General features: G+C 31.9%; 1 protein-coding gene across 1 annotated transcript; it reads left to right on the top strand.

Annotated features, from left to right (window-relative positions):
• Positions 1-7462: 7462 nt before the first annotated feature.
• Positions 7463-17507, top strand: LOC140441768 (uncharacterized). Its single transcript, XM_072532678.1, has 2 exons — positions 7463-7720; positions 15973-17507. The coding sequence occupies exons 1-2, from the start codon at positions 7555-7557 to the stop codon at positions 16944-16946; spliced, it is 1140 nt and encodes a 379-aa protein (XP_072388779.1). The 5' UTR covers positions 7463-7554; the 3' UTR covers positions 16947-17507.
• Positions 17508-18865: the final 1358 nt, after the last annotated feature.

The raw sequence follows: 18865 nt of genomic DNA on the forward strand, positions 1-18865 counted from the left end.
TCATACACCATATACCTATACACACATATAATTGCACATTATTTGAAGATATATACAACACTTGAAAAAATCAGCTTGGCTTATTCAAATCAGCCTTACATCGTCGTTGGTTTTTGTAGAGCCGAGAGGTCAAACCATATGTGAACCTGTTTTCTGTGAAATCAGCTGTTGGAAAGATAAGCTTTTGGTAATTTTAAATTCATATATATATACCTGTAAATCGTTGTATATCTCTAAATTGTTGATATTTGTTTTGATTTACAATCATTGTAAACTGCTTATATGCATGTAATCAAGTAAACTTAGTAGTTTTTTTTATAAATAGGGAAGGGATAATTAAAGTTTCTATTCGCTCCGTGCGTGACTGACGCGACATCTACCGCCTTCCTCTGACAGTTTTGGACCTCCCAATTTGAGGTTAAACATAACATATGTTATACGAAATTGAAAACTATTAATAATTAGTTTTTAAATTATATTTTTTCAGTTTATGTATAAAATAAATTTAGTATTAAAAACTAGGTTTCTAAAAATTCATCAACTTTATCTTTTCAACCCCAAACGAAAAAGAAAGGGAAAAATCTAGTACTGGCAAATCAAGTTTTTCCATGTGGAAGAGCATGTAGGTAATATGTAAAAACAATAATAGTAAAAATTATAATATAAAAGCTAAAGTCATCTGGCAGGCTGCAGTTAGCTTGAAGCCTTATGAAATATCATTTAAGGTAAATTATTTAAATTTTTCCTATTTTAATTGCATAAAAATGAAATTATGTGATATTTACTTTTTCATAATAATAGCACGAATCCATCTTTTTCTTTTCTCTAATTTATATGTAATCTTTGGGAACCTATAAAAGCTACACTCACTATTTTTGCTATGATTAGCACAATTAAATACGCAACATGTATTTGCACCACCCATTTTTGATAAAATTTATGCGTAAAAAGATCCAAAAGGTCCAATTTTGTCATATTTCGCCGCTACGCATTCTGGCATCGTTTCAAGGTACCCCTACCATAGTCACGCACGGAGCGAATAGATTGTTCAATAAGGGAGGGAAAATTTAATTCTGTTTTTTTTTTAATAGGTTTTTATCTCTGACCCGACTCATTCTATTACATATTTTATATAAATATCTTGGATTACATTAATTGGTATTTAGTTGCATGGTTGTTCTTTTTTTACCTTTAATACCTTACCTAGAAATTTTTCATATAAATATAAGGGTTATTTCATGTACTTTTAGTCATTTATTTTCTTAACCACCCCCACCCCCGAAACTAAAAAATGGCTACGCCCATGTTCGTACTACTAAGTCAAATTTGTTAAATTTTAAGCGTGTAATTTTTCTTGAATTCTTGTAAAAACGATACTTCTTTTTTTAAAGATGATGAATATAATCAAAATTATTTCTTTCTTTCTCCCCTTTTTTTACCTATTGGTGTGTCGGATACGAATAGTATGGATGCGAGACATGGGTGGTGACAGAAGACACAAAACGAAAGCTGGAAGTCTTTAAAAGAAAAGTCCTAAGAAAGATATTTGGACCTATTATTGAAAACGGAGTATGGAGATCCAGCTACAGCCATGAACTTTAACAACTGTTCAAAGAGGCACCGATCTCAGAATTCGTAAAACTTCAGAGACTTCGATGGGCTGGTCATGTAGTGAGAATGGAGACTGGAACATTGACAAAAAGAGCCCTAGATAGTAAAATGCAGAGCGCAAGACCAAAAGGAAGGTCAGGGAAAAGGTGGGAGGATGAAGTGGCAGCGGACGCGCAGAATTTACTAGACGTGAGAACCTGGAGACGATCGGCGCGGGACCAACAAGGTTGGAGGCATAATTTGGAGGAGGCCAAGGCTCGATTTGGGCTTTAGCGCCATTGAGGAGAGAGAGAGAGAGAGAGAGAGAGAGAGAGAGAGAGAGAGAGAGAGAGAGAGAGAGAGAGAGGTGTCGGATATCAAAATTTTTGCACATTATATTTTGAACATATCCTAATTATTGGATTGTGTATTGACATTTAGAAGCCTTTTTCTTAAAATTAAGGAAACAGGATTTCGAAATCTTGGTTTTATTTATCGTAACAGTCATGATCTCTCACCTATTGTATTCAAATTATTGTATTACTCTCTGGCACGCGCGCTCAGGTTTTGAATACTGCTCTGTTGTTTGGTCCCCGTTTCATTAAGTCTACATTGATGGATTGGAGAGCGTTCAGTCAGAGGAAGTTTCTAAGATCTTTAGCTTTTAAAGCACATGTTAATATAAGAAATACTGAAAATTATTTCATAGATTATTCTGTAATAATGTCCTAATTTAACATTGCTACACTTAAGAACCGCAGGTTGAGAGCTCATTTGTTAAATTGGTTACAATTCTAAAGAACGTTATTATTTGTCCCCCGTTGTTAGCCAATGAGTACTTAAACACAATACATAGAACTCGACACACTGCACTCTTTTATATTTCTTTTCATAGGACTGATTATGCTCGTCATTTTCCCTTGTCCAGAATTCTCAGCTCTTGCAATGACTTCCTACTGGATCCATTCTGTCAAAACATTAATGTTTTTTAATGTTTTCAAAAAGCAACTTAAGAGTCTAATTAATCTAAATATGTGATATATTTTTTTTTTAAATTTTTTTGAATAAAATCCTTTATAAAAAGGTATGGAACTTGGCTACATGGAAAAGAAAATGCGAAGGCATGGGAGTACCGGTACGGAACGAATACCTATATACATTAAGTTTTGCAGACGATCAAGTAGTGATTGCACAAGACCAAGACGACCTCAGCTACATGATGAAGAAACTACAAGAAGAATATACCAAGGCTGGCCTAGATATTAACCTCGCGAAAACAGCGTACCTATCTACAAGTGAAGAAGACATAGATCTACAGATTGATGACAACGTAACAATCAAAGGAAAGGATAAATTCAAATACCTGGGTTTATAATCACGAAAAAGGCAACAACAGAGGAAGAAATTACACAAAGATTAGGACAAACAAGAACAGCAATCCGACAACTTAACTCAGTATGGTGGGATAGACACCTAAATATGAAGACAAAAACGCAGATTTATAAAACATTAGTGCGAAGTATTATGACATATGGGGCTGAAAATTGGATCATAAACAAGAAAACCAGCAGTAAGATAGTAGCAACAGAGATGGAATGCCTGCGAAGATGCTGCAGAGTAACAAGAATGGATAGGAGAAGTAATGACGAAATAAAGCAAAGAACATCAATAGAAACAGACATACTAACATATATAGAACAAAAAAGACTAAAGTGGTATGGACATGTAAGAAGAACTAGCGACAGCAGATGGATAAAGAGAATAACCGAATGGAGCCCCATAGGAAGGAGGAAAAGAGGACGACCCCGAAAATCCTGGAGGAACGAAGTAGACGACGCCATGAGTAAGAGAGGACTAAACGATGGAGAATGGAACAACAGAGAGAGATGGAAACGGTTGAGCGAGGGAAGGCAGTGAATACTGTAGAATCCCTAAATATATATATATATATATATATATATATATATATATATATATATATATATATATATATATATATATATAAAGGTATATAAAAAACCCAGTTGGGCTATGTTGAATTGACAAAACGTTTTCGGAATAAGTATTCCATCATCAGTGTCCTAAAATAGTATTTAACCACTTAATTAAAAGAACATGAAATAATTTAAAGTTTTGACTAAGGTTAATGTAAAATGTGGTTAATACTTACTAGTTAATACATGGATGTAGCCACTAAATATGTGGGTAAAAACCCTTTAACAATTAATAAATGAAATTTAGTTTACATTATGTCTAATTTACAGTTAAGATGGTAAAGTTACCGTTGGATTGGTAACATGGCGACATATGACTCTACATTAAGTTGCAAGTGCTGAGACAGTATGTCTACGAGGACTTTATCAAAGCAACTGATTGAAATGACAATCTTGGCAGGTTATGACGGAAGTTATGACAGAGCAGTCAGTGTAACTGTATATGTCTATTTAAGACAGAAGCCAACGTTGTTTAAAATTGTGAAAGTTACTGAAAGTTGTGAAAGTTATTGTGAAAGTACAGGAACTTTGTTTCCTTGTGGATTATATTTTTTTAACTTTTGTGATTTGATATAATACTGCTTTAATGTACAAATTTTTACTGTTTAATTGTTTCTTTGTTATTGTTTTGATGTTTATTGTACATTATCTTTACTTTTGACTATTTGCTGTATGTTATTGTAAATGGTTCTACCGTTGAAATAAATAAATAAAATAATTTTAGTTTCCTAAATATATATATATATATATATATATATATATATATATATATATATATATATATATATATATATATATATATATATATATAAATTTTGTACTTACAGACGCATTTCTGATAATCAACGGAATCGTTGGCTTCCTGATATGATCTTGGAATACCATTTCGGATAGCACAGCTTTGCTGCAATCACCTTCCCGCAATCCAGTTTCAACAACTGCTTCAATGCTGTTCGATTGATCGCCAAATACCTCAAAAGACAATACAAATATACAGATTGCAGTTAGATATAATTTGAAGCTTATCATTTGCTCTTCTAGGGAATACCGATATAAAACGAAAGTAGAATAAAATAAAAACCGTCAATATATTGTCAATAAAACTGACATATGTTAGTATCTAATTAGAAATTAGGTAATATCCAGATTTAAACCACATAGCTCTCACTACCTCTAAGGGAAAATTAACTCATCCCAGATTCTTCTTCCTTTTTTTTTCTCCCAACCTCCAGTAAGTTGTAAGTTGAAAACATTAAAAGCTCCTCCTCATTAAATAAATCCATATTTTCAGAGTTACCAGACATCCTCTTTTAATAAAATTAGAAAAATATTGTTCCACAAAATTTATTTTGAGAAAAAAATAATTAACAGCACAAGTGACAGTGACACAAAACATTTAAATATTCTTAGCACAAAACACCTTGTTTATCCTTAATTGTGAATCTGCTGATGCTTTCAGTTTCCGTTCTCGTTCCCGTTTCCGGTCAATTGTGCAGCCGCCTTAAGTCTTTCTGCATAAGAAGGTGTTCTCGGTCCCAAAGAAATTCGGGTGGCATTTCTTTGAACGTTTTTCAACAAAGTCGAACCAAATAAGGATACCACGTTGGTCCAGCGTATTCAAGTATGAGTAAAGAGTGTAAAGTTTACAGAATGATTGCATTGAAACTCTCGAAAAACACCGCCGAATAAGATACAGTCTTGAGTTCGTACGTTTACAGAGTTAATATGGTCAGACCAAGTTAAGCTGCTGTTTACGATAACACCAAGTTCACTATACGAAGACACAGAATCACACATACCTTAACAGGCAGCCATTAAAGCCAGGCAGCTAGGGTACGGCACAAGTGGGTTATTTTTACCAATTCGAAGCACTACACATTTTTCCGCATTTAAGGGTAGTAACCACTGGGAACACCAAGTTAAAATAGAGTCCAGGTTCATTTGGAGGCATTCGTTTGTGATTGGATTGACATATATTTTTGTGTCATCAGCGTAGAGCGATATTTTACTTGAAACATAATAAGGAACATCGGTGGTATAAACCGTAAAAAGCAGAGGTCCAAGGAAAGAACCCGGAGGCACTCCACTTTCCACTACCTGCCCTATGAGAAGTATTCGCCAACTCTAACTTTGTAATATCGATCTGTCAGGAAATCATCTATCCAAAAAAGTAAAGTACCGCGAATTCCGAAATGGTCTAGATTATATAGAAGTCTGCGCTTAGATATACGGTCAAAGACTTTAGAGAAGTATAGATAAACAACGTCGACCGGCTGCGAACTGTTAAGAGATGACGTCCAGTCGTTAACACAATGTAGGAGATTGATTAGAATAAAGCGACCAGAGACAATTCCATGTTGTTTTGTTGGAATAACATATTCCTGGAGAAGGAATTTGGTCATCTCCTTGGAAATAATAAGCGTGTCTGCGCATTTTAACAGTTTTGGTGTTAAACCAGGTGAAGCGACTGTGCGAAGTTTAATTAAATGTTGTTTGACATGATCCACTGTGAATTCAACTTGCTGTAAGGATGCGCTGACACGATTACAGTTAATAGCAGATAGATAGCCATCATTCGATTCTTTAGTAAAAACTTGTGAAAATGCTACAGAGAGTTTCGGAAGATTCTTTGTCAGAAGAGCATAAAAGTTGGTTGGGTTTCCGAAGTAGAGGAATGGAAACTTTAGACGTTAAGGAGGAACGTATGTATTTGCAGATTTTTTAATGTTACCACTTTCAATAATATTTGCTTCAAAATTTTGTCTAAGAGTTTTTAGCTGTTCGTCATTAATAAGCACTAAATCTAAAATAAAGGGTTGGTTATTAATTCTAAATCTAATAGGTCTAATAGGTTCTGTGATGAGTTGGATCAGGTTCGAATTTACTACAAAGCTTTTAAATAAATCAAGAGCGTTTTCGGCGTCAGATAATGAAGTTATTGGCCAAGTGATCTCTGGGAAATTAAAATCTCCAGTAATGATAAGATTATCAAGATATAATAGTTCTTCAAATTTTGTAAAAAAAAAAAATTATCGTGTGCAAGTAGTGTAACAGGTGGACGATATATACATACTAAATTAAGGCAAAAATAATTTAATAAAATTTAATAAAATGTTAATTTTGAAAGTTGTGGTAATAGTATTAGATAAATAAATGCATACACCGCCACCCACACGATTTTCTCTGTCTATACAATATATTGTATATCTATTGATAGTAACAGATGAATCAGGAATTGAGGGTTTAAGCCAGGATTCGGCAATACAAATAATGTCCGGTTTAAGAAGTTACATTGTGCATACAAATTCGTCAAACAGTCATTAAATTTGTCGGTAGAAGAATTATAAACGAAATTTCGTGATTCTGGGAGTACTATTCATGTATTGTTAAATCATGTTTACCGTTATTTTTGCGAGTTTCTAGTTAATTTCGGAGTTCTTTTAAACGTTGGATAATCTAATTTGTTGGATAGGCGTATTGTCAATTATTGAGAATTTTTCCGTCGTTTTGTTCTCCAAAAGTTTTGCTTTATTTCTCAGAATCCTTTAACGTGGAATTCCGAACTCATTAGAACCTTTATCATTCGGAGAAATCGTTGGTTCGCTTGGTAGACTCTGTAGAAGGTGATTTGCTTTTCCTGGCAGCCAACAGTTTCCAAAACAAGCTTACCTTATTCGCGTCGTCATCATTGATGCCTGACTCCGTTAATCTATGTAGTTGGTGGCCTCCCTCATTTACTCGTATTAGACAGTATAGTCAAAAGTTTTAGAGCTTTTGGCAATAAAAAAGCTATTTTTTTATTGTCCAAGCTTGGAGCCAAATGTGTGTTGTGTGGACTAATTGATGGCGAAAAATAAATTTAGGTTAACAGAGTGAAATCTGGCAACATGGCCGCTTAGTTTAACAGCTGTCATATTTTGTTATAATATTTTGTTTTTGTTATTATTTTCATTAAATTCGTTTATTAGCTATGGAAGTTAAAGTTGAAATTAAGAAAGAATTTACTGAATATGACCAAACATGTATAGAGGATCATCTATCCACATTAGTAGATCTCCAAGACTTAAAGAATGAAAAAGAGGAAGGTCTAGTAGATCACAAAGACTTAAAGAATGAACCAGCGGAAGAACATTCAGGTGAGGCAAGAAGTAATAATACAATATTTGGTAAAATAATACAATATTTGGTTTTCCATATATTTATAATAGTGTTAAAGTGTTTTCCTAAATCCGTTATGGTACATAACCTTTATGGTAGTGTCTAGTGTTTGTAGTCCCATATTTCACATTTCTTTTATGAATTGGTCTTCTTGTAAATTCATTGTTTTCCATTTGTTGTCCTCTCTCACGTTTGTTATCTCATGATGTTTTATAAGATACTAAACCACCATGCTCACAAGCAGTATTTTATGTTCTTTTCTAATTGTTGTGGTCCTAATTATTGCTGGGGAGATTTATAATCTTAGTACCTTATTTCAGTAGTTTTTTTTTAAATATCTGTGCTATTGTAATCTCTTTCATCTTTTTATTTTTTCTTCGTTTTCTGTTTAGTTCTTTAAAATCTGTTGTGGTATGTCTTTGTTTTCCTTTCTGTCTTTAGTGTTGTTCATCATTTATTTATGTTGGTCTGGTCGCAGTTATGTTATGTTCTGTCAGTCTAATAACTCAGTGAAATAGCAAAAGATACCCTATTGGATATTCTGATGTGGTCAAGTATTTATTAAGTATTTTTATATAGCATAGACCTCTAGGACAGAATCCTATTCTGGTCCTGCAGTGGATTAGGTGGAGTTATTGTGCATAATTACATTGTACATATCAAAAAATACATATTTTTTACTACTATCCGCTACAAGTGCAATCTGATCTTCATCATCTTAATGTTATCATCATCATTGTCACTAAAGCCCTATAGTGAAGCCTTGTCATTCCCAAATTTTGTCAGTCAGCCCTATCCACTGCCAATATCTTTTAACATCTCAATTTCTATAAATAAATAAAGTATTTGCTGCATCTTTAATATTATTCTTACATGTTTCCCACTATTCAATATTTGTTAGATTCCCATTAATTATATTTCTAGTTTTGATATAGTTTTCAAACCTTGCTGGTATTTGCGGATTTTTGAGGAGTTTAATATTGTTCCTCTTTTGGTTTGTTTTGGCTTCTCTCCTTCATAGTATTTGAGATTCTAGCTTGAATCTTTGCACTAACTAGAAGCTGGCCTGAATGAATATTGGTGCCTCAATAGATGAAGATGATAGGACGGGATTTAGGGGTTACCCCTAAAAATATATATTATATAAAGTAAATAATATATATAAATATAATATATATAATAATATATATAAATAAAAAATATATATATTATATAAAGCATATAAAGTAAAAAATATATAAATAATAGTAGCAAACTTAAACCAACACCAAAAAATGCCTGTGAAGCTCTTGATATATTTAACAAGAACTTATTTCCTCTAGTTTATAATTTACTCCTAATAATGGTGTCCTCACCTGTAACAACCTGTACATGTGAAAGGTCATTTTCATTGCTGAAAGTACTAAAGACTTATTTAACCCTCTGTTAGTTGCTAGGAAAAACAGCATCAAGAGTCGCTACAGTGTCTGAGACTGACAATTAAAAAAAATAGTTATTGCTATAAAATTCATACAAATATTTTATATTGTGTATAGGAATGACTGAAACATATTTTTGAAAATATTTTATTGAAAAACAACATATACAAAATGAAAAACACTAATATAACAATATATTGTAATTAAATAATATAAAATTAAATTAAAAAAAAAAAGTTCTTCAAATCTTTGAAATGGAAAAACAGTTCGTAATTTTTAGTTAAGAGAAATATAGATTAACTTAAAAAAAAAATAACTCAGGTTTTTAACAAAAATATAAAGTAAATATTTCACTTGATTTAGTAAGTGAATTGAGACATTTTATGTTGTAGCGTCACTCAGGCAAAGCTGAAATATTCCATGAATATGTTGAAGGCACATGAATTTTATGCATGAAAAGCAAATAGACCTGTTCTTTTTGGTAGTACAAAATGCACAACGACCCTTTGTTGGATTTCTTCCTGGAATTGCAGGAGTTATATCTGTGATTCCGCAAATTTCGCGAATTTGGCATTTGAGGCTAACTGGCAGATTTGTAGTAGTAACACGACTTTTTAAATAGGGATATATAAGCTCATTTGCAAGGTTTCTTAGAAAATCAAATCGTTTTACGGTTTTCTCCTTCTTATCGTTTGCTTTAAAGATAACCATTGAATTAATGCCAGATATATTCAATATGGCATAGAATATAACCATTGGCCAATGCTTTGTGCTTCTTGAACAGTTGTAGTTAGCACTCAGCTGGTCTACCATGTCGACTCCTATTTTTGTTGAATTGTGTATGGCGATAATTTCTGGTTTATTTTAATTACCCCTACTATAATCAATTGCATCATCATGATGTAGTGAGGATTAAAGCAATACATTTTAATTTTTTTTAGGAATATGAGAAACTAATGTAATATGTTGATTAAAACCAAACATACTTGAATTTATAGGATGCTTTGGTTTTGTGAATTCAAACGGCAATTATCTTTTATTCTTCCTAATGGTTCCCACTACTGTAATTTTCTTCTCGTATAACTTGTTCACCAACTCGATACTTGTAAACCAGTTATCAATTGTTAGATTTCGGCCTGAATCACAAATAGGTTCACATAGCCGTTGAACAACATACCTAGGTCTGTTACTAACTTGAAAACGTCCTTCAGGTTGTTGGCCAACATATACCTCTAAATTAGCCATATAAAACATTTTAGCATCAGAGAGAACAAAAATTTTTATGCCTTACTTGTTCAGATTTGATGGGATATACTGACGAAATCGACACTTACCCCTAAATCCTGGTAACATCTCATCGATGGTGATATATTCAGAAAGACTGTATAAACTTCTACAATGAGTTACAAAAGTGTCGAAAAAACTTCATATACGAGCCAATTTGTCTTCCTTTAGTCCGTTTTCACGAGTTGCTTTGTCATCGAGTCGCATACACCAAAGGAGAAATTTAAATCGTGGGAGTGACATAGTCAGGCTGAACATTTCTATAATTGATCCACCAGTGTTCCAAAACTCATCTGGATTCACACGATTACCTTTCAGACGTGCTGTGTAATAAATCAGTAATATTACTGCCTGCACTTCTAATATATCAGTGTGTGTCTAGCATCCCGGTCACGAACAAAGTTATTTCTTATTGAGTCTATATATTTTTTTGTACTTTCCAAAATAATTTCTAACATAGCGTTATTCACAAAATATTTCCAAATATCACTAGGAGTCTTCAAGTCATGTGTAGATAATCGCGACATCGGCTAACGTACTACGTAATTTTCTTGTCTTGTTCTAACATTTCTCGATGGAACAGCCTTTTTCTATCTGGTAACTCCATCTTTTCCGAGAAACGCTAAGGTATTACTTCCACTTTCTTCTTCCTCGTCTGCCACATCTTATTCCGATTCAATTTTACCATCACGTTCCTTAATTTGATCGATTTCGTTTTCACTTCCCTCATCGTCAAAATAATTTTCATCGTCGGTAGGAACCATTTCCCATAATTCCAACAAGCGTTTTTGTTCGGCTTCAAAGGACATCTATAAATAAGAATTGACAAAAACGATAACATGAAATAATAATAAGATGCTAAATATTTACCTGATCTGTAAGTTATGCCAGCAAGTAATAACAACAAAGTTAGTCGCTACGGACTCTCGCACCGAAAATATCTATAAAACTTGCACAACTGTACCCAGGCAGGTAAGAATGTACACTAACGGCGATACACTGAAAGTGGCGATAGAAAACTAACATTTATTTATAAATCCCGAATGAATAATTCTGTCGTCGGTGTGTGACACCGATAGCGACTAATGGAGGGTTAAGAAATTGTACTAGCGAAGATTGACTAAATGGTTTAGCTTTGATGTTTATCCATCAGGATATTCAAATAGATGAAGAAGAGGTATTAAACCCTTAAAATATAGATACCTGAATATTTGGCACTGCTATCTTTGGCATTGGTACATCATCATCATCATCATCATTCAATTTTCGCTTATCCACTGCTGGACATAGATCTCCCTCATAATTTTCCATCTATTTCGATCTTGTGCCTCTTGCATCCAATTCCTATGACAACGTTTTAGATCGTCAGTCCAACGTGTTGGTGGACGACCTCTACTTCGGTAGGCATCATCTCTTGGTCTCCATTCCAGTATCCGCTTTGTCCATCTATTGTCTGTCATTCGAGCCACGTGATCTGCCCAGTTCCATTTTAGTGTTGCTACTCTCTCTACTGCATCAGCCACTCCTGTTCTTTGTCGTAGCTGGCGATTTGGAATCTTGTCTCGTAGTGAAACGCCCAACATAGCACGCTCCATCGTCCTTTGACACACACGGATCTTTTGAACTGTTCTCCTTGTCATGGTCAACGTTTCGGCACCGTAAGTTAACACTGGCAAAACACACTGATTAAACGTTTTTCTTTTAAGGCATATTGGTATATCAGACGATTTGAAAATATGGTTCAGCTTGCCGAAGGCTGCCCAAGTCAGTCTTATACGACGGAGAAGCTCAACGGTTTGGTTATCTTTTCCTATGCGAATCTCATGACCTAGGTATTTATAGGCCATTACCTGGTCTATGGATCTTGTTCCTACGCATATATCTTCGCTGACTACAAGATTTGTCATCATCTGGGTTTTAGATATATTTATTTTCAATCCCCCTTCTAGCGAGGAAAGGTAGAGCTGATTTAAAAGTTCTTTGGCCTCATCTATCCTATCAGCTATTAGTACAATATCATCTGCAAACCTTAGATGGCTAAGCTTTTCTCCGTTTATGTTTATACCCTTGTCGGTCAGTTTTGCCCTTTTACATATATATTCCAAAAGCGTAGTGAACAGTTTCGGCGATATGGTGTCCCCCTGGCGTACTCCACGTTGTATCGGGAATTTCTGGGTTTGACGATCACCCACTCTAACACTGGCTGTTGCGTTTTGGTATATATGTTTAATTATATTTATATACCGATAGTCAATTCGGCATTCTGTCAAGGCTTCCAACATTTTTTGTTGATTTACGGTGTCGAATGCCTTTTCATAGTCGACAAATATTAAAGCTAGTGGTTTATTATATTCAGTGCATTTTTCTATAAGATTTTTTATTACCAGTAGGTGATCGTTTGTTCCATAGCCTTTTCTAAAACCCGCCTGTTCTATGGGCTGATAAAATTCCAATTTATTTTCTAGTCGTTTCGTAATTAGTATTCGTACTCATTGGTACACTAGTAACTAAAACCCAAATTTTAAGAACTCAAAATGGAGGTAGCATAAAAAAATTCGCTGTCCAACCCAACCCCACCCCACAAAAGATTTCTAGGTGCCCCACTATATATATATATATATATATATATATATATATATATATATATATATATATATATATATATATGTATATATAGTATACTTCCTCTATATCGAACACGGTTATTACGAGTTTTCGCCTATAACGAGGTACATTAGATGTAACGTGAAATTTCTATTAAACTATAACCCTCTATAGCGAGGTAAATTTGCTTATAACGAGCAAATCTCGGGTCGGTTTTGGCCCGACCGTAGCTATAAATAAATACCTTTTTAAATGCCGTCTGCAATAAACTTCTTATAATTTATGATTCACAAGTGTCATTGTAGGGGGTTGACCATTAACACATAATATAGGTCCTAATAGACAAGATGTGGAAAATGTTTTAAAGGTGGTCAGAAACTTTATCCAAAGAAAAAACGCAAATGAAGAAGCATAAAATTGTTTCACATCTTTAGAAAATATGATAGATAGAATACTGGACAATTTAAAGCAGTTAAAAATGACAGACTTCTTCCAATTGCAGACGCAGTAGTTTATGTTATTCTTGAAAATACGCTTTATACAGATTTACAGAATACAGATTTTTTGTTTTAACGTATATCATTGACAATAAACGTAAACAACTTTTTTTCAAAAACGCCATTCAAAAAATATTTATTAGCATCTTATATTGCTCCGAATGGCTTCGCTATAGAAAGTTAATGTTTTAGATAACTACATATTCATATGTATGCACAGTATTATTGTTGTTGGATATAACGAGATCCGCTTATAACGAGGTAATTAGTCTGCCATTTCAGTTCTCGTTATAGAGGGAGTCTACTTTATTTATTTATATATATATATATATATATATATATATATATATATATATATATATATATATTGAAATGATTTCAATATGTTAAAAAGGATACAACTTAAATGGATTTTTATATGAGTTTGTTGTTCATGAATTTCATGAAGCCATCACAATGTGGGTTCGACTCTGAAATAAAAGAGAGAAAAAGATTAGTAAATTGTTAAATAAATTAATTTTGACTTACCTGGTATAGTGTTAATAATTTCTGAATAGTATAGTTGCCTAGTGTATAGGTGAATCGTCTAAACGTTAAAAAGAACAAAAAAGGAAGAATTCTTAAAAAATATTTAAACATAGAAATTTTAAAAAAACGTCAGAAAATAAACTGTCAAGCAAGTCTGTGGGAGCTAAATTAATAGGGGTTTTGTTAAATAAGAAATTACAATGATGTGGAGATGAAAAGAATAAATTGTATTAGCATTGTAATAGAATAAGTTTTATATCTGAACATTTTTTTTATAAATTCCCAAATTAGATGTGATTAAAGTGATTATGAGAAATTAATGTGGATTGACAAATGTGTCAGAACAGGACAGTTTTATGGTTTAAAAAAAATAGAAGACGAAAAGAAAAAGAACGTTGGTTGCTGTTAGCAACGGATAATAGGTTTTTTGGGGAGGCCGACGAGGATTTTTCGACGAAGGGGAGCCCTGAAACTGTGGAATAGGTCGGGAGTTTTTTTTTAACTCGTCTAATTAGAATTTTAGTTTTTCCACAGTTTCCACAGCAGAGATATCCAGAATTTGTTCCAGAGAGTAAGAGAAACAATTTGACTTATAAATTATTATTGGAGTACAGAAATGTCATTTAAATTGAGAAAATTAAAATTCATGAATTAACATAATTGCGATAGGTCTTAAAAAAATTAAAAATATTAATGATCATTAAATTAAAAATAGAATAGTACGTACCTTAACTTCCGAAGAGAGGATTGATATTCCAGTTTCACCGATTATTTTGCGAGTAGTTAATTTTCTTTAAATAAATCAGAACTGTTTTAAAGTGAGGTTGGATAATAATTTTGGGGATCATTTGAAATTTTGATTATATTTGAATGCAAGTTAAAAGTCAGCGGAATAAAGTGTTCATTTTCTTTTTCTTTATAGTTCATTTAAACACTTTATAAAGTTGCAATATTTATTTAGTTTTTAGGTACTTGTAGAGAGTCTCCACATTTTGTAATACATTTTTATTGTCACGACACTAAACCACATTAAGATTTATACGATTCCTATTTTTGTAAATTTTTAAAGGCAACCCAAGTTGCAGACGAATTTTATTGTTTATATTAAATTTGTTCAATATTAATAAATAACGTGCTTCATTTGGGTTAATTTATCAAAAGTCTAAAGTAAATTTTGGTTTAATTTCTTTTTGAACTCTACCAGGAGACTACAGAGTCGACGTCACACAGTGACAGTTTGCTTAGAACACATAATTGAGCTAGCTGAGGTATATATTAAATTAAACAACGAACCACATATTTTAAAAATTACAACATTTATTATAAATAAAAATAAAATTAATAAAATACAACTTTTTCAATATATATATATATATATATATATATATATATATATATATATATATAATTTTCCTTGGTATATGGCAGGTTCTTTCGGTCTGGAATTAAAACAAGTCTATTTTTTTTGTCACTTAATATTTCGCCAATATTGATTTTTGGCTTCATCAGAAGTGCACAAATTTATTAAAACAAAGAGATAAGCAACATTAAGATAAAATTACATAAATATTTACTTACAGAGGTAGAACTGTTCACAAAAAAAAACAAGACGAACATTTGTTTTACACTTTCACAATTAGACTGACAAATAAATATGATAAAATAAGTTAAAATACACATATAACAACAAAAAGTGTATAGTGGAATAGACGAATTTCTTTATATTTTTATATATAGAATAAAGTAGCAGGTACATGGTAAATTCATTTTGACTTGAATGGATTCCAGAATATTGCTGTAGATGCTGCTTAACTGATTCGTATCTGCTTTGTAATTTATTATGTTATTGTTATATTTATATTGTTATATAAATATTTATATAGTTGGTTTATATTTTAGGTTGTCTGCAGAAAAAGGACAAAATGAACATTATGAAAACATTAACTGAACATTATTCATCTTGTAAAGAAGAAGATATAAGTACAAGTGGTGAACAAAAACTATTAAATGAAAATATGAAAGTTCAGACTGGAAAAAGATCTTACAAATGTAAAATTTGTTTAAAACAATTTTCACTGCTATTTAATTTGAAACTACATTCGAGAATACATACTAAAGAAAGGCCTTACAAGTGTGAAATTTGTTTGAAGTCGTTTACTCAAAACGGTTCTATGAAAAGGCATTTGAGAACACACACTAGAGAAAAACCTTACAAGTGCATTAGTTGCTTCAAGCAGTTTGCAAATGCTTCTGGTTTGAAATCACATTTGAAAAGACACACTGGAGAAAAAGATTACAAGTGTGAAATTTGTTTAAAAGAGTTTGTTGAAGCGCATAATTTGAAATTACACTTGATGAGACATACTGGAGAAAAACCTTACAAGTGTGATATTTGTTTTATGCAGTTTATTAATTTCAGTTATTTGAAATCACATTTGATGACACACACTGGAGAAAAACCTTACAAGTGTGAAATTTGTTTGAAGCGATTTACTCAAGCCGGTACTTTGAAAATACATTTGAGAATACATACTAGAGAAAAACCTTACAAGTGTATTACTTGCTTCAAGCAGTTTACAAATGCTTCCAATTTGAAATTACATTTGAGAACACACACTGGAGAAAAACCTTACAAGTGTGAAATTTGTTTTAAGCAATTTTCCCAGTCAGGTACTTTGAAAAACCATTTTGGAATGCACACTGGACAAAAACCTTACAAGTGTGAAATTTGTTTTAAGCAGTTTACTCTAGCAAGTACTTTGAAATCACACTTGATGACACATACTGAAGAAAAACCTTTACCGTTACCTTTTAAAAACGGTGCGAAATATTTTTTAAAGAATTTACTCAACTCTGTGGCGCATGGCGATTAACCTCTTATTGTCGATGGCAGTCATATATACAGGCTGTTTCATTAAGAATTGTTCATATAGTAACTGGAGAAACCTTAGCACAAAATACGAAGATTTAACCTAAAAAATTTAAAATAAAATTATCCTTCTCACCTATGTATAGCGTGTTTTATTACAAATATTTTAAAATGATCTTAGACCAATATTTTTTGTTCAAACTTGAAAGTTTACACGTGTTAGCATACTTTAACTAGCGAAAGATAGTTTTCCGCTGTTACGATAGGTGTAATGTAGGGATAGATACTTCCTTTCTCCCCTCACAATCTACGCCACTGCCTTAAAAATCATTTCAGCACGTTTTTTTATTCTTGTTACTTTTTACGTAAATTCCTTTTGTTTCATACCAGTTACTGTAAGGATAATTCTTAATTAACTGATCAGTTCGCCTGGAACATCAAGACGAAGCAGAACTAATCTGACTTGACAATGGCAAGTGTGACCTTTCCGAAACATCGCCAAAACAATGGTTTTCCTAAAAACTAAAAATATTTAACACAGAGTCAAACCCGGAAAACAACTGAAACCATGTATATATATATATATATATATATATATATATATATATATATATATATATATATATATATATATATATATATATATATATATATATATATATATATATATATATATATATATATATATATATATATATATATATATATATATATATATATATATATATATATATATATATATATATATATATATATATATATATATATATATATATATATATATATATATATATATATATATATATATATATATATATATATATATGGTTTGTTTTACATGTGTAATAATAATTTTCAGTGTGTTTTATCAATATATAAAATATGATTTTTTTTTTAATTTGCATTTCTCTTATTTCCTTTTAATCATGTATGTTTTTACACTATTATAAGGCAAAGGCATTTCAGAACTCAAAGAGGAAACCTGCCTGAGATTAAATTAAAACAATTGATTTAAAGTTGGCGTCTTAAGGTCATTGAGATATATTTTGAATGGAATACTATACTGATTAAATGAATTAATTGTTTGCTATGTCAAATTTTTGAAAGTTATAAAATCAGTAACTGTATTTAAATATAAATCCCGATGCACGTCATTATCTATGTCAGAGATATCTAAGTTGACATTGTCGCCAAATTGAAAAAATTTCTGAATTCATTTTAAATCACATAATAGTGTAATTTTCACCTCCACTAGAGCTCTTATTAATTCTTAATAAGTACCCAGAGAAATAAGGTAAGAAAGTACCTTGTTGGGGACTTTGACACGGCCAGGTATTAGAAAAGCTGAGTTTGATTTACCTCTATAACCAAAACCTCTATGTATTCTGAAGTGGCTTCGGTGGACTTTTTACATTATTATCTAATAATTCAAGCCCAAAACTGCACCAGTTTAAGAACTTTTCTCTACCAGTTAAAAGTAAAGCATTTGTAACGAATTTGGAAGTAAATATTTGATAAAGCGCGTTTAAAGCTTATAACAATGTGTAAACCGTTTTATGATGTAGCTTGAAAAGTCACCAATTGATATAATGCGAGCGGCAGCTACATAGTTGATGGAAATTGTTTCGTGGGCTCGAAACTAGGTTTTGAAATTGGTATTTGGTACAACAGAACAAATTACCAGAGATAAAATAAGATAAATGGACAAGATTACCTTAGATAAGAAGAAAAAGGGCGCCACTTAACTTTTTGTAAATAAAAGGGGAAAGTTAAGAAACCTTTAGTTTAACTAAAGGTTAAGTAATTTTTAAGAAAAACCAAAATTGTAAAAAATATGGAAGTTAAAATCGTTGATTAAATGTAAATAAATATACTGAACAAATAGCAGATTTGCACAGCCTGATCTTTACTTTCTGATTGAAG

The sequence above is a fragment of the Diabrotica undecimpunctata genome, chromosome 1, assembly GCF_040954645.1.
Source record: "Diabrotica undecimpunctata isolate CICGRU chromosome 1, icDiaUnde3, whole genome shotgun sequence".
NCBI classification, from domain to species: Eukaryota; Metazoa; Arthropoda; class Insecta; order Coleoptera; family Chrysomelidae; genus Diabrotica; species Diabrotica undecimpunctata.

Coding starts and splice junctions, on each gene's coding strand:
- LOC140441768 (XM_072532678.1), top strand. CDS start 7,555: ATGGAAGTTAAAGTTGAAATTAAGAAAGAATTTACTGAATATGACCAA. Junction 7,721..15,972: donor ACCAGCGGAAGAACATTCAG/GTGAGGCAAGAA, acceptor TTTATATTTTAG/GTTGTCTGCAGAAAAAGGAC.